General features: G+C 39.6%; 1 protein-coding gene across 35 annotated transcripts in view; it reads left to right on the top strand.

Annotated features, from left to right (window-relative positions):
• BPTF (bromodomain PHD finger transcription factor) overlaps window positions 1-15780 on the top strand; it is a 148791-nt gene that overhangs the window by 129224 nt on the left and 3787 nt on the right. For 20 of the 35 annotated variants that reach the window (XM_023652183.2, XM_023652184.2, XM_070227019.1 and 17 more), the window contains 5 exons: window positions 2517-2851; window positions 5671-5844; window positions 6597-6789; window positions 7715-7799; window positions 13108-13294. In XM_023652183.2, coding sequence (XP_023507951.2) covers window positions 2517-2851; window positions 5671-5844; window positions 6597-6789; window positions 7715-7799; window positions 13108-13294 — 974 coding nt within the window. The remainder of the gene's footprint in view (window positions 1-2516; window positions 2852-5670; window positions 5845-6596; window positions 6790-7714; window positions 7800-13107; window positions 13295-15780) is intronic. The other 15 variants (XM_070227021.1, XM_023652187.2, XM_070227032.1 and 12 more) reach the window with 1 other exon arrangement.

A 15780-nucleotide genomic window follows, 5' to 3' on the forward strand; every position in this document is an offset into this window, starting at 1 on the left:
AACATTCAAATGTATGTATGCTAGCATGTTTTAAAAATAATTCTTAATGATGACTTTATTTTTTATTTTCAAGATATGTGATTAGTCCTTTATATCTATGTGTTGTCATTTCTGCTTGTCTTTTTTTTAACAGACTTTATTTTTTAGATTAGTTTTACATTTCTAGAAAAATTATGCAGAAAAGTAGAGTTCTCATATATTCCCCCACACAGTTTCCCTTATTTTTAACATCTTGCATTGGCACATTTGTTACAATCTATGAGCCATATTGATACATTGTTACTAACTAAAGTCCGTAGTTTACATTGTTTCACTCTTGTGTTGTAATACAGTTCTAGATGTTTGACAAATGCATAGTGTCCTACATCCACGTTACATACAAAATACAGAATCTAATCGTTACAGCATCATGCAGTATAGTTTCACTGCCCTAAGAATATCCTGTGTTCCACCTCTTCATCCTTCCTCCCTCCCCTTCTGCTTGTCTTTTTGAAAAATTTCTTACTCATTTTCTAATAGAACTTAGACCTTCATTTATCTCTTTGAATATCTCAAACATATATGTTATAAAGTTTTTGTCAAATTGTTCTATACAGTTAATTTCATTTGGAGTGAATTCAGATTCAGTTATTGATTTTGTTGGTTGTCTTTTTTCACATTCCGTGTTTTGCATTTGGTATTTTAAGTGAGGGGGGTTTTGTTCCTGTTTCCTCTCTTGAAGCCCCGTGTAGCCCAGCCAGCCTTAACGTCAGGCAGGGAGCCTGCTCCTGTTGCCCGGCTCACACGAAGCATGAGTCCCTTTCTCCCACAGAAACTGTTACTGTTGTGGGGCCACCACTTTCTAGCTCTGCATCTGGAGCCCTGGAGACCTGCAGCTTTTGCCCCTTTCCGTGTTGTGTTTCTGCTCCATAGAAATATTTATATCTTGTTCAAGTGTGACTGTGTGTTTTCAGTTTTCTCTTTTTTTCCTTAAGATTGGCACCTGTGCTAACATCTGTTGCCAATGTTTGTTTTTTCCCCCTTCTTCTTCTCCCCAAAGGCCCCCTCCAGCCGTACATTGTTGTGTATTCTAGTTGTGAGTGACTCTAGTTGTGGCATGTGGGGCGCTGCCTCAGTGTGGCCTGACGAGCAGGGCCGTGTCTGTGCCCAGGATCCAAACGGGTGAAACTCTGGGCCACTGATGCAGAGCACGTGAACTTAACCCCTCGGCCACAGGGCCGGCCCCTTTTTTTTTTTTTTAAAGATTTTATTTTTTTTTCCTCTTTCTCCCTAAAGCCCCCCGGTACATAGTTGTGTATTCTTCGTTGTGGGTCCTTCTAGTTGTGGCATGTGGGATGCTGCCTCAGCGTGGTTTAAATGAGCAGTGCCATGTCCGCACCCAGGATTTGAACCAAAGAAACACTGGGCAACCTGCCGCGGAACGCATGAACTTAACCACTCGGCCATGGGGCCAGCCACCCGCCTCTCTTTTTTGTGTTTAACTGTCGTTGGTATGTTCTTAAAGGGAGGATCAAAGTGTGTACCCAGTATACAGTCCTCATGATCTTGATTTTCCTAAAATCCTTCTCATTATGTTATAAACACATATTAATTAGGAAAATGAAACTCGAGATTTACTTTCTTCCTGAGGAAAAAGTTCAGATTTTCTTGTTAAACGGAGAAACACTATTGAATAGTCTACAGAACTTGTCTTCTCACTTGCAAGACTATCTAGACTCTAGATAGAGAAAATAAAGTCATTAAACCAGGACCATTCAGGCTTCCTTGTGAGAATGTTTGTGATATTTAAGGCCTTGGTCTTGGCTGTGGTTTGTTTACACTGTTTGTTCATAGGTGCCAATCACAATGGTTTTTCTCTAGGGGAATACAGTTCGCTTTAATCATCATTTCTAACAGTAAGTTGTAGCACTAGGTAGCAGAAACGTGTCTATAAAGTATTTCATGTGGAAAAAAGTAAGTATCTTAATTTATGGCAAAATCTGTATTGAGAAAATAGCTCTCCCCACAGTCTTAAATTCTAGACATAGGAGCATTATTATGCAAGAAGGCCAGGCTGTCTCCCATTCTGCTCTGGGCTGGTCAGACCACATTTCAGTATGATGTTCAGTTCATGCTCGGTCTCACTCTAAGGACACAGAAGGAGAGCGGCCAGAAGAAAGCAGCCGGTGAGTGAGGACCGTTGAAGTCATCCTGAGCAGCACCTGAAATCACCACGACAAGGGCAGGCTGGGAGGGGACGTTCTTTTTAGACATTTGGTCATCTTTCTGTCACATCTCCTTTGAAGATAACTAGCAGCTTTCTAGTTGTTTTGTAATCTTCATTTTCTATTTCTAGTTGTTTTAATTGGGTTTAAGGTATAGTAAGAGCAGTCTGGTTTGGAATTAGGAAAACTCTCACATTAGGCTGAACCGTGGAGCCATTTTGACAAGGGGGGAGGTATTGTAATATCCTCTGCCCAGATCGTGCATTTACATAAGTCAAATGACAGACTCATATTGTCTTTAATTGACAACAGGAGGAGCTCAAGAGAGACCTGAAAATTAAGAAAGAAAAAGACATGGTGCAGGCCACAGCAGTAGCTGCCACCCCCCCTGCAGCGCCACCTGCACCTCCAGCCCCTCCGCCTTCACCTCCGCCTCCACCTCCTCCTCCCCCACAGCACTCGGGCCCGCTGGCCACGGCCACGGCCACGGCCACGCTGCCTGCAGCTTCCCAGAAGAGGAAGCGAGAAGAGGAAAGAGACTCAAGCTCCAAGTGCAAGAAGAAGAAAATGATCTCTACTACCTCAAAGGAAACTAAGAAAGACACAAAGCTTTACTGTATCTGTAAGACGCCTTATGACGAATCTAAGTGAGTAGATCTTTCAGAGCTCTAGTTTATTTTCTTAAAAGTTTAGCTGTTAAATTTCCAGTTTTGAAGAAAATGAGTATATTGGTAGCAATGTAAATGAAAATAGTTAAAAGTAAGATAATATTTCATCTATAGTCTTGCATCTGATATTCTTGACACTAGAAAAGTAAAATTTTATTTCATGCGTTCATGATTCGTGTTTGTCCTTCATCATATTCTTTTCTGTCAAAAGCAAGCTTTCTGTTGCTCCTTTGCTTTCTCCTCTTCTCTCTGGATTAACTCCAAATCAATCAGTAGTGCTGTCTGGAGAGGAGGTGTATTAACCGTCACTGCCCAAAGTTGAGAGTATCCTTTCTGGAATCTGTTCACATTAAATCCTAGCAACTGAATATGAATGGTCAAAAGGTTTTGAGTTTGAGTGATTTTGTTTTTTTATTGTTTAATTCTAAGCAATCCTATGTTTTTTGTATTAGAGTACTGTAACTTAATATTATTTTTGCCAAACTTACCACTTCCTTATTGGGAACAAAAGTCAGAAAAATACAAAAAGTGTTCCTTTCACCCATTCCTCAAGTATGACACTCAAAAATTTTATGAGCACGGCAGCTAGAAGCTGTTTTTGACAGTTGTGACTTGTATTTGGTAATATATACAAGATTTTAAAGACCCTAATCCATAAATGTAATTTCTTTTTTTTATCATTATCATTCAACTAAGTATTTAGCTTCCATTTTGAGCATTTAAATGTAGGCCAGCTTTTTAAAGCCAAAATTAATTACAATTAAAAAAATTTTTAACCACAGTATTTTTGCAGTACTAGAATGTTTATTTTGATTGTGCTAAAAAATATGATCACGTAGAATTAGGAATGCTCAATTCTATCTTAAGTAGATGCCTAATCAATTTATAAAATAAAATCGTGGTCTCTTCAGTGGCGTTTAAGTTGCAACATTGCAGCTGTGTTGATGGTGCTATTCACATTAGAATCTCTTTCAAGTGCGAGAGCAAAACTTTTTGTTGGTAGATACAGCTGTGTGTGGAATTAAACACACATCAGTTTAGGCATCTTCACTTTTCATTGTCTGTATTTAATGGAAATTATATATAATGTAGAAAGTGGAACCTCATTAGTTGATTTTTCCCTGAGTCTAATACAAGTGTGCCTCCCTTTAAGCAAAATATTGTAAATGATTTATAGAACATGATTTACTTTCTTCACAAAAGATCTGCTTATGGAATTTCTTTAAATAACAAGGCTTCTTTGGCCCATTTAAAATACTCAGATCACAGAAATTCATTTCACACACAACTTTTGTGTAATACCTGAGTTGCGTAAAATGAGGCACATATGTACGTGTGCTCATTCTATTGAGAGTGCCTCATTATTTTGTGGATATTTCATATTTTTGAGTTTGTCGTTAACATTTCAGTGTGCCAGGTTCATTTACTCCCTGTTCTAGTTGGGATGAGTTAGTGTTTTTTAGGGAGTATTTTGTAATCTCTTGTACCAAATTAGGCTGGTTTGGAAATCTGGTGACAGTGACTAAAACTTGAAATTCAAGTCCTGAGCTTACTTCCAGAACATGCAGCCCACCATCTGGTGAAGGCAACATACAAAGCACCTGAAAGGCCCCCACCTGTGGCAGTGAAAATCATGCAAGAGTCATTGTTCAAAAGAAAAAGTTACTGGTGGTAGGATAAACCACACAATCGTGTGGTATTCCTTGATGTTCGTAAAGCAGCTCAGTTGGAAGCTTGAGAACTGCTTCCGTTCCGGTAGGCGAATCTATCAGGAAGCACCTTGGTAGAGCCAGTGGTATTAGCACGGCGGGCTGGTTCCCCGTGGTTCCTGCGTTCCTACACAGCACCTGTCAACACTTGGAGATGCACTAGGTATTGGCTGTAGAGATACTTCTCATTTTGTCATTTGGGATCTTATATTCCAAAAGCCTTGAGGGTTAACTATATGTGAGCACCCACAGTCACACACTCATGCAGCCCCACCTTGCCCAGCACTGTAGAAAGTTTCACTGTTTTGGATAACTATTATATCACCCTCGACACTGCACATCCCTGGTTTTGAATTGAAGTAGTTCCTTACCAGTTAATTAACCTCACCACTCTCCACATTGTCACACACCTTATGTTAACTGAAGCACTGGCCCACGTCATGATCTGTTATAATTAGATTCAATTCCAATGTTTATTTAGAAAGTTTGGTAGAAAATGAATGCCTACATGTACCCTTCTTGGTTTTCTTCTTCACGTCATATTTTGACCTTTTATTTATCCTCTACACCTGGCTGGCCTGCATGTTCCTTGTAGTGTAACTTCTCCTTGGTGTTTGCGCTTTGCTTTGTTTTCAAATTTAAACTGTGAGATACATTTTCAAACCTATCTAAGAAATAGCCCTGATTTTGAAATGGCTTCTGTGGCATAGGTTTGACAGATGTAAGTCTTTGATTCTTTGGCTTTGGTTTTTGTGCCTGTTACAGTTTTACACACATTCATTAAGAGGGAGACATTACCATCAGTGTGTTGTTTATTTTTTTCAAATTCCAGTATGTTTTTAAAGACCCATATTTCACTAAACAGTGTTTTTGTTGAAATCGATGTGAGTGACTTTATGTTTCCACACTTGATACAGTGTCCGATGCTGTAGTTTGCCAGGAGTAGAATGGCTGGATTCAGGATGTCTAGTTGACTCATTGCAGAAAGTTATCCTATAAGAAAGTGAATCAGAGCAGGGAAGAGAGATTTAAGTACCATGCAGCTCAAAATGACAATTACATTGTCATTTTCATTGTGAATGCTTTTAGGTTCTATATTGGCTGTGATCTTTGTACTAACTGGTATCATGGAGAATGTGTTGGCATCACAGAAAAGGAGGCTAAGAAAATGGATGTGTACATCTGTAATGATTGTAAACGGGCACAAGAGGGCAGCAGTGAGGAATTGTACTGTATCTGCAGAACACCTTATGATGAGTCACAGTGAGTTCTGATAAGAGCATCATATGTAATAATTTAGGAAGCCAAACTGCTCTGACTGGTTACTTCTTTATTTTAAAATAAAAAGCAAGATATTTTTCTGCATATATTATACACTTACATTACAAATTCCTTTCCAATTTTTTTTCTCTTCTTCTCTCTTTACCTCCCTTCAAAATTTATGTTGTTTCATAGTGAATGTTTGAGATGCATTAGGAAAAATGTGGTTTAATGGTAGACTTGATTCTTCAATATGTAACGTAGAGATTAATGAGATTAAAATAGCCTGACTTGTTTGGACTTTATGAGTGTTTGAAATGGTGCTTTATTGAAGGTTAGAAAAACACTAATTTGAGTACAAGCTCTGAGACTCTGTTATTAGCTCGTAGGATTTTGAACTCCTGGTTGGGTGGCCAATATCCGCTTCCCATTTGATACAGTACTAGTTGAAAGATTTTTGGTTTTTTGTTTTGAGCTTTAAAGTTAATTAAATATTTTACATTTTTCTTCATATTGGTTTTCCAATATTACACAGTGTTATTAAACTTTTAATGCTTGTCCTTAACATTAGAAATACTAAATTAACATGTTGCTGTCAATCTTCAAAAGTATTAAAATAATTATAATACTAAAACTGTTTTATATCCCAGAGTTAGAATATTTTCAGGTGCATGTTTTATTACTTTTTAAAAGTAAATTATAAGTAATGTGATCCCAACTGTTTTGAACTCACATTTCCATTTCGGATCTTGCAGATTTTATATTGGCTGTGATCGGTGTCAGAATTGGTACCATGGGCGCTGCGTTGGCATCTTGCAAAGTGAGGCAGAGCTCATTGATGAGTATGTCTGTCCACAGTGCCAGTCAACAGAGGATGCCATGACAGTGCTCACGCCACTAACAGAGAAAGACTATGAGGGTTTGAAGAGGGTGCTACGTTCTTTACAGGTGAGCAGCCGCTCTGTGCACAACGTTTGAAGGTGAAACCAACCAGCGTGACTTTGGAAACACTTCTTGGGTTTGAACTTTGCTATTTTAGAGTACCTGATTATTTACTGACTCCCAGCTAGTCCAGTGAAGTGCTCCACAGATTTCAGTCCTTTGCATGCCAGTGTCATGAGGTTTACCGTATCCACACACTAGCTCAACTGTTCTTTATCTGACACTCGTATTTAAAATGACTCACTTTTTTAACCTAAATTTTATTTTTAACTTTTATCTCACCACCATAGATTAAAAAGCAGTTTGATTAAATTCTAGTAAGATGCACTGCTTGTTGAAGGCTTTGAGCCAGAGCCTTCCCTCCCTTATTAAAAATGAAAAGGAGATGGGGATGGCTTACAGGACCAGCAATGTTAGAGCTGGGGTCAAGACATAAGACAGCTAGACTGACACTTTGTCCTCTTGTAATCACGATCAGAAGAACTGAAAGAACTGGAAAGAGAACAGTCTCACTCTGTGGTTGAATAGCATTTGACAGCACATCTCTGCCACCTCGTTAGCTGGCGATGGTAACCATTCCACACTTTGAAGACATGCCGCCCCAGTTTTACAGATGTGATTGCAAAGCCAGCATCAGTCATTTGACAGGTTGTCATGCAGGGACCAGAGTATAGATTTCTTGACTCCTAAGCTAGTGCTCCACGCCCCCACACCAAGACCCTCAGACCACCCATTGAGGACCATTATTACAAAGTATGCTCATCTGAGATAATTTGTGATAGAGCAAAAATAATCTACATATGATTTCATCTATCAAGTTTAAAACTGACTTTTGGAGTTTAAGGGTTGATTGATACAGTAACACAAATAGGAAATTTAAATGAAATTAGTTTTTCCACCTGACAATAATGTGAGGTTTTTTTCATCATAGGCCCATAAGATGGCCTGGCCTTTTCTTGAACCAGTGGATCCTAATGATGCACCAGATTATTACGGTGTTATTAAGGAACCTATGGGTAAGTACTTGAGTTGAATATGGAGTTTTTTTGGAAGTCTCAGCAGATATTTCATTTATCATCCATAAAATTGATAAATCATGAGGATATGTTGAGCAAGGCTGGTGGGAGTATAAATTGGCAAGGTAACTTGTACAGTAAATTGAGAGTGTGTATTAAAGTTTTAATGTGCCTACCCCATGGACCCAGCAATTTCATTTCTTAAGATTTACAAATATGTCATTCATCACAGCACTGTTTATAATTGCAAAAATGCTGGAAATAAAATAAATAGCCATCAATAAGGAATAGCTAAATCAAACGATATATAAGCAGAGTATTATACAGCTATTTAAAGAATGAATGAAATCATCGAATGAGTCGGGATGTGTCTCTCTGAGTTTCTGCTTCGCTGTCTCCTCTTCCTCATCTTTTCCTGAAGGAGAGCAAATTTGATGGACCCATGGTAGAGATCCAAGAGACTGTAGCCTCATTTCCCATAAAAAAATGTAATAAATAACAGCTATAAGTGATTGTATTAAGATGAACAGCTATAGATGATTATGTTAAAAATAGTTTATCTGCAAAAGGAATTGTAAAAATTAAAACAGGGGCTGGCCCCATGGTGTAGTGGTTAAGTTTGGCGCACTCTGCTTTGGCAGCTTGGCTTCGTGGGTTTGGATCCCGGGCACGGACCTACACCACTGGACAGCCATGCTGTGGCAGCGACCCACATATAAAGTGGCAGAAGATTGGCAACAAATGTTAGCTCAGGGGTAATCTTCCTCAGGAAAAAAAAAAAAATTAAAACATAGGGCCAGCCTGGTAGCATAGTGGTTAAGTTCATGCAATTCGCTCTGGCAGCCCTGGGTTCATAGGGTCGGATCCCAGGCGCATACCTACGCAGCACTCATTGAGCAATGCTGTAACAGCATGCCACATAGAAAATAGAGGAAGACTGGCACAGATGTTAGCTCAGCAACACTCTTCCTCAAGCAAAAAGACGAAGATTGGCAACAGATGTTAGCTCAGGGCCAGTCTTCCTCACCAAAAAAATTAATTAAAAAATAAAACATAGATAAAAGCTTCCAAAATTGCCAAAGGATTAGCTCCATCTAACAAAAGAAGTATTCTAAAAGCCAGCTAAGCATTTTTTAAGTGGAAAAGGTTTTATTGTCTATTTAAAAGTTGCTAAGAGAGTAGATCCTAAAAGTTCTCATCACAAGGAAAAAAATTGTAACTGTGTGGTGATGAACGTTAACTAAACTTATTGTGGTGATCATTTTGCAATATATACATATATCAAATCACGTACACTAAAACTGATGCAATGTTCTTTGTCAGTTATATCTCAATTAAAAATTTTTTTGAAAAAAATAGAAAGGGTTTGTGTTTGGCAACTTTGAAGAGAATGAAACATGAAGAAGAGAGAAATGAGGACTTAGTTAAAACTGTCCTTGAAAAATAAACAAACAAATATCTCCTTTGGAAAGCACCTGGGAGTGTTTGTTTAAGTAGACAGATAATTCTGCTTCTAGAAACAACACAAGTTAATTGTAGGAAATAAAGGGGAAAAACAAGAAAGATAAAATGCACCTTTCATCTTTTCCACACTGAATCTCATATGTTTTGATGTGTTCATGTGTGTGTTAATGTTAAAATTGAGATTATATAGTGATCTGTCTGGCAGACATCTTCCTGTGTCGTTAATCTTGAGTAACATGATTTTAATGGCTTTGTATAGTCTGTAAATTGAATATAGCTTAACTTATTTAACGAAAATTCTTAAAGAGCTGGATTGTTTTTCTTTTTTTATTTTTTAATACCACAAAGATAAACATCATCTTTTGTAGATATGTACATAAAGATAATACAGATGTCCAGCGTCCAAGGCACATTGTCGAAAGACAAATGAAAGTTACAGAACAATACCTAGGTTTTAAGCAGTGAACAATTACGTATTTTCTAAGGGAGCATAAATGTGTTTAGAAATGCATAGAAAATGTCTGGAGAGATAGAGCCTAAATTGAAAATAGTTGCTTCTTTGGGAGGTCTGAGGGAGCCAACAAGATCAGCAGCTTTTATTTTCTTAAACAGAAATAGGGTTATAGTTACCATATTTTATAACACTGTAAACTCGTCAGTACCTTTTTCACATCAGCTGTGGTATAGCCTACATCATTTTTAATTGTATGAAATTAAGATAATTTAATCATCCCCATAAACAACACTTCTGTGAACATCTTTGTATGTTCACCTGCCTGTGTTTGTTTTCTTAGAAAAATTCTTAGAATTAGAATTTCTGGGTGAAAAGTTGTGTGTACTTTTTAGGTTTTTTTTTTTTTTTGAGGAAGATTAGCCCTGAGCTAACTGCCCCCAATCCTCCTCTTTTTGCTGAGGAAGACTGGCCCTGAGCTAACATCCATGCCCATCTTCCTCTACTTTCTATGTGGGACGCCTACAGCATGGCTTGCCAAGCGGTGCCATGTCCGCACCCGGGATCTGAACCGGTGAACCCCAGGCTGCCAAAGCAGAATATGCGCACTTAACCTCTGCGCCACCAGGCCCGCCCCTAGGCTTTTGAAACTATTTTCTGATTGTACTTCAGCAAACTGAACCAGTTTCCTCTAATAGTGTATATCTGTAGCCTTCTCTCTGCACTCTTGAAAACAGTGAGTATTATCAGTCTTTTGAGGGGAAATTTTATTCTTTGAAAGTATTTATTTTAAAATAATATATTTGGGGGCCGGCCCGGTGGCATAGTGGTCAGGTTCACGTGCTCCGCTTCAGTGGCCAGGGTTCCTCGGTTCTGATCCTGGTGCAGACCTACATACCACTTGTCAAGCGATGCTGTGGTAGGCGTCCCACATAAAAGAGAGGAAGATGGGCATGGATGTTAGCTCAGGGCCAGTCTTCCTCAGCAAAAAGAGAAGGATTGGCGGCAGATGTTAGCTCAGGGCTAATCTTCCTCAGTCAATCGATAATATGTTTGGTGTACAAATGCAGATATTACAGAGGTGTGGAGAATAAAATGTAACGTTTACTGCCACTCTCATCTCCCCCTCAGAGGTAACCTCTGTTAATAGGCTGATGTTATAATTTTTAATTTCTGCTAATTTGGACAAGGAAAGTAGTTCTTTGGTTTTGTGTGATTTTGATAACCAGTGATGAATGTGCTGTTTGAACTTTTTCTATGTGAATTTCCTATTTATGTATTCTGCCCATTTTTCTCTTAGGATATTCATATTATTGTCAGTGTTACTTAAGGGCTGTTTATATACTAATGACATTTAAAAGTTTTATAGTGATTCTTCTTTTTGGGCATATGATAGTTTTTAACATTTTGGGTTATCTATTACTTTTTATGAATTCTGCCTTTGGAGTCGTGCTTTTAGATGTATAACACTCATCTCTATGTTCTCCTAGTGCTTTCTTTTCTCAGGGAAGCCTAAGTAAGTTGGAATCCCAGGCTGTCCAAGCCCTGCTCGCGTACTTTGTTAAATTAGTCAGGCAGTAAGTCCTCAGAACACAAGTGTGAGGACGACAACACGGTCGTGTGATGTGTGAAGCATTCGCTCTTCCCTGTACGGCTCACGTAGTCTGTGCAGAATAGATGTGCGCAAGTCTCACTTGGACTCGAATCAGGCGAGATGCATTTGTGCAGTTGTTCTTGTTGACACATTTCCCCCCGCCTTTGTAAACTGGAACTGTCAGAGACCGGTGTGCACGTGCACGTGTGCTTGTGTATGTGTGTTAAAATATATAGAACATAAAATGTGCTGTTTTAACTATGTTTATACTTTTATATTCAGTGATTAATTACATTCACAATGTTATATCTTTTAGTATTTTCTATGGGTTTAATTTTTGACCTTAAATTTTTATCCACCTGGAATTATTTTGGTGTATAGTGTGAGGTAGAATTTTTTCTTCAGGTATGTAGGCAATTTATTGAAGAATTCTTCCCTTCTCTGCTTATTGGAAATGATGTCCTCGACATACGTGAAATTCGTATGCCAAACGCAGTTAGGTCTGCTCCTAGTTTGAATTCCATTAATGTTTGTGTCGTCCTGCATAATGCCACACTTTTCATTATCACAGCTTTATACTGTTTTTTAATGTCTGATAGATTAAGTTCTTTCCCATTAGTTGTTGGGGTTTTTTTGTTTTGTTTTGTTTTGTTTGAGGAAGATTAACCCTGAGCTAACATCTGCTGCCAATCCTCCTCTTTTTGCTGAGGAAGACTGGCCCTGAGCTAACACCTGTGCCCATCTTCCTCCACTTTATACGTGGGATGCCTGCCACAGCATGGCTTGACAAGTGATACCATGTCCACACCTGGTATCTGAACCGGCGAACCCTGGGCTGGTGGAGCAGAACGTGCCCAGTTAACCACTGTGCCACCGGGCCAGCCCTTTCCATTAGTTTTATTTTTCAAATGTTTCTTAGATATTCTTGAACTTTTATTTTCTGGATGAACTTAAAATTCTTTTCTCAAATTCTAAAGTAATTGTTGAGATTTAGTTTGGAATTGTGTTATCTATCAATCCTAGATTGATTTGAGATCACAGGCCTTTTACTCTCCTGGATTTTTATGTAAAATTGTTTATAGAATTTTTCTTCAAACACAGCTTTCTCCTGGGCCCGCATGCTATTTCAGGTGGAGTTAGCTCAGTATATTCCAGACCAGCTACGTGTGTGCCACCCTGATGATTTTTGTCATTTCTGCATACCACCTGGACTGTTACATACTAATATTTTTATTCATATCGGCTCATATTGTTCCCTTAAATTTAAGTAGACAGTTTACATCATTACCATCATAAGTGGTAAATCAGTGTCACTTGTCACCAATATAAGGGAACAATAAAAAGAAAGAAAACAAAATGATGTTATTAAAGGATCACAAAACCATGGAGATATTCTTAACTCTGGACTCCCTCCTTCTCTTTGTACATATAATATACTTAATTAGTTGTTTGCATGTGAAAATGTACTGTATACTTTGATATGTATTGATCATGTTGGTGTAGTTTCCTGTATTTCAAACCAGTTGAATAAGGAGCTGTTCTCTGTAGTTAACTGAAGGTAAAAGAACCTTCTTAACAGGAGCCAAGATTTATGTTTTAGACCCCCAGGGAAAAACAAAGTTGGGAAAAGTGCTCCTATTTCCTTTACGAATTGCTACGTAGCCTCCAATGGTGAACCAGCTTGGTTCCAGGACTGCTTGGGCAGGAAATATATGTTCTTGTTAGTGAAAACTGTGGGCAGCATTCACACCGGAACAATCTTAAAACTTTGAAAATGTTTTACATTTTGTGTTTTTAAGACCTTGCCACCATGGAAGAAAGAGTACAAAGACGATATTATGAAAAGCTGACGGAATTTGTAGCAGATATGACCAAAATTTTTGATAACTGTCGTTACTACAATCCAAGTGACTCCCCTTTTTACCAGTGCGCAGAAGTTCTTGAATCATTCTTTGTACAGAAATTGAAAGGATTCAAGGCTAGCAGGTGAGCACATGTGTTCAGTGTTCTGAATTAATTCAACTCCTCAAACTCTTGATACTGTCCTAAGGAATCAGTCAATGCAGTTTATGGTAAATTTGAACCTTAAAACCAGAACCTTAAAAAAAAACAATCAATGAGGCCAGCCCCATGGCCGAGTGGTTGAGTTCACGCGCTCCACTTCGGTGGCCCAGGGTTTCACTGGTTTGGATCCCTGGCATGGACATGGCACCGCTCATCAGGCCACGCTGAGGTGGCGTCCCACGTAGCACAACCAGAGGCACTCACAACCAGAACACACAACTAATACCAGGGGGGCTTTGGGGAGAAGAAGAAGGAAAAAAAAAAATCAAGTCTCTAGCATTATGATATATTGCCAAGGACAAGTGGACAGACTCAATAATGAGAAATTGCTAAGTTTGTGATCTGCTTAAAATTAAAGTCATTTTTTAAAATTCAAAAATGCATTTATCAAATGCTTACAGAATGTAAGATGCTGTCTTAAACGCCACTGGGCACATACAAAGATAGTAAGACAGGTCTTGCTCTCGGTAAGTTTACAGAAGTGTAAGAATGACTGTCCTGTAGGGTCGAGTAAGGGGAAGACCATGAAGGGAGGATTTAAGCACTTTCTCCTTAGTTTGTGTTTGTTATATCTTTGAAATCATAAGCATTTTATTTTTCTGTGGGCAAACTAGACTTTAAGTCCACAGACTTTTTCTTTGAACCTCTAATAACATAAAAGCATTGAGCAACTTTGTGTAATATTCAGGTACTGTGAACTCCTTGCCTTCTGTTTCTGAACCTCAGCCCCACTTCTCAAGCCCATGACTTTCTTCCTTTCAACGGCTTGTTTTCTTTCCTATGATGGCTGCCACCACTCTGTAGCCCCTGAGACTCATCACTCACCATCCCCCATCCACCAGCCTGCAAGTTGACCATCCCAGATATTCCGATTGGGTAGATCTTGGCTAGGGTGGGGCCTGGGCATCTGTATTAGCCAGTAAACTCCAAGGAACTCTAAATACCAAAGTGGGAGAATTGATGCTCTGCCTAGGAATTTTCCTCTGAGGAGAATCTGTAGGGTGTTTGTGTGTCTCCTTCTCCTGTAGCGAAGTGCATCAAGAGTCGCCTTCTGAACTCAGCTTACGTAAACTGAAAGCGAAGGGCCAGCCCAGCTGAAGCGGCCAGTTACCTTCTCAGCAAGGGAATCAGAAACTACGGGCAGGGAGGTGGGCAGGCAAGCTGTAGACCAAGAACCAAGAACCTTTCCAAAAGCTCTCAAATTTTCCCAGTTTTAACATCCCCTCTTAAACTGTTAGCTATGAAACTTAAAATGGAAGAGGACTTACTGAATATGACAGAGTCTCCAGGAAAATAGTAATAAAGGAATAAACTCAGAGTAGTGAAAAGAATTTGGTAGAAGTTAGTTAGCTGATGAGATTTCAACAGATTCCGGAATGCAGAAAGGAGGTGGAGGGGGCCAGCCTGGTGGTGTAGTGGTGAAGTTTGTGTGCTCTGCTTCAGCAGCCCAGGGTTTGCAGATTTGGATCCTGGGCTGACCTACACACTGCTCGTCAAGCCATGCCGTGGCGGCATCCCGCATACAAAATAGAGGAAGATGGGCACGGATGTTAGCTCAGGGCCAATCTTCCCCACCAAAATTAATTAATTTAATTTAATAAATTTAAAAAAAGAAAGACGGTGGAAGAGGATCAACTGATGAAGCCAGAGCCAGGCGAGCCACAGCCCTGACTCCTTCTAGAGGGCTCTTCAGCAGAGGTGACCAGTAGAACCCCAAAGAGCCTCCAACCCAGAGATTCCAAAATACAATAGAGGGCAAGAGAGAAGGAAAAGAGGGATTGACTGAAGATCTGTGTATGGGCCAGTCACCCTCCCGAAGCCCTGTGTGCAGACCTGCGTAGGAAACCCAGAGAACTGGAAGAACACAGGCTTATTCTCTGAAGCAATGGAATAAACTGTCTGCAGAGAACTAGAGTAGGCAGAAGAGAATTGAGTCAAGTCCCCGGACTTCTGGAAGGTTGGCTCCCTGACATCCTCATTCCAAAGTTGCGCTCTCAGCAGGGTTAATTTGCCCACCCCCAAACCCCAAAAAATAATTAGCAATGCTGAGAGACATTTTTGTTCATCACGTTTAGAGGTGGGAAGTGGGGCCGGCATCTAATAGGTGGAGGCCTAAACATCCTACAGCACAAAGCACAGCCCCCACAAGAAGTATCATCCAGCTCCACCATGTCAGTAGGACTGTGATTGAGAAACCCTGATCTAAAGCGAAACCTGCCAGTCGGGCAGCCCCACACATGCACGGGGCTCTCCAGCACCTACTAGTCGGCTGACTTGTTCCCGAGTATGAGCAGACAGCCAGGGACGCCCAGCTGGGTCAGGAAAGCCTGCAGTGTAAACGGTAGAGGTCAAGGTGTAGCAGAAAAAATAGATTCCAGAGGGGGAAAAAAGAGAACTTTAAAAAATAA

This window comes from Equus caballus, chromosome 11 (assembly GCF_041296265.1).
Source record: "Equus caballus isolate H_3958 breed thoroughbred chromosome 11, TB-T2T, whole genome shotgun sequence".
In the NCBI taxonomy this organism is placed as follows: Eukaryota; Metazoa; Chordata; class Mammalia; order Perissodactyla; family Equidae; genus Equus; species Equus caballus.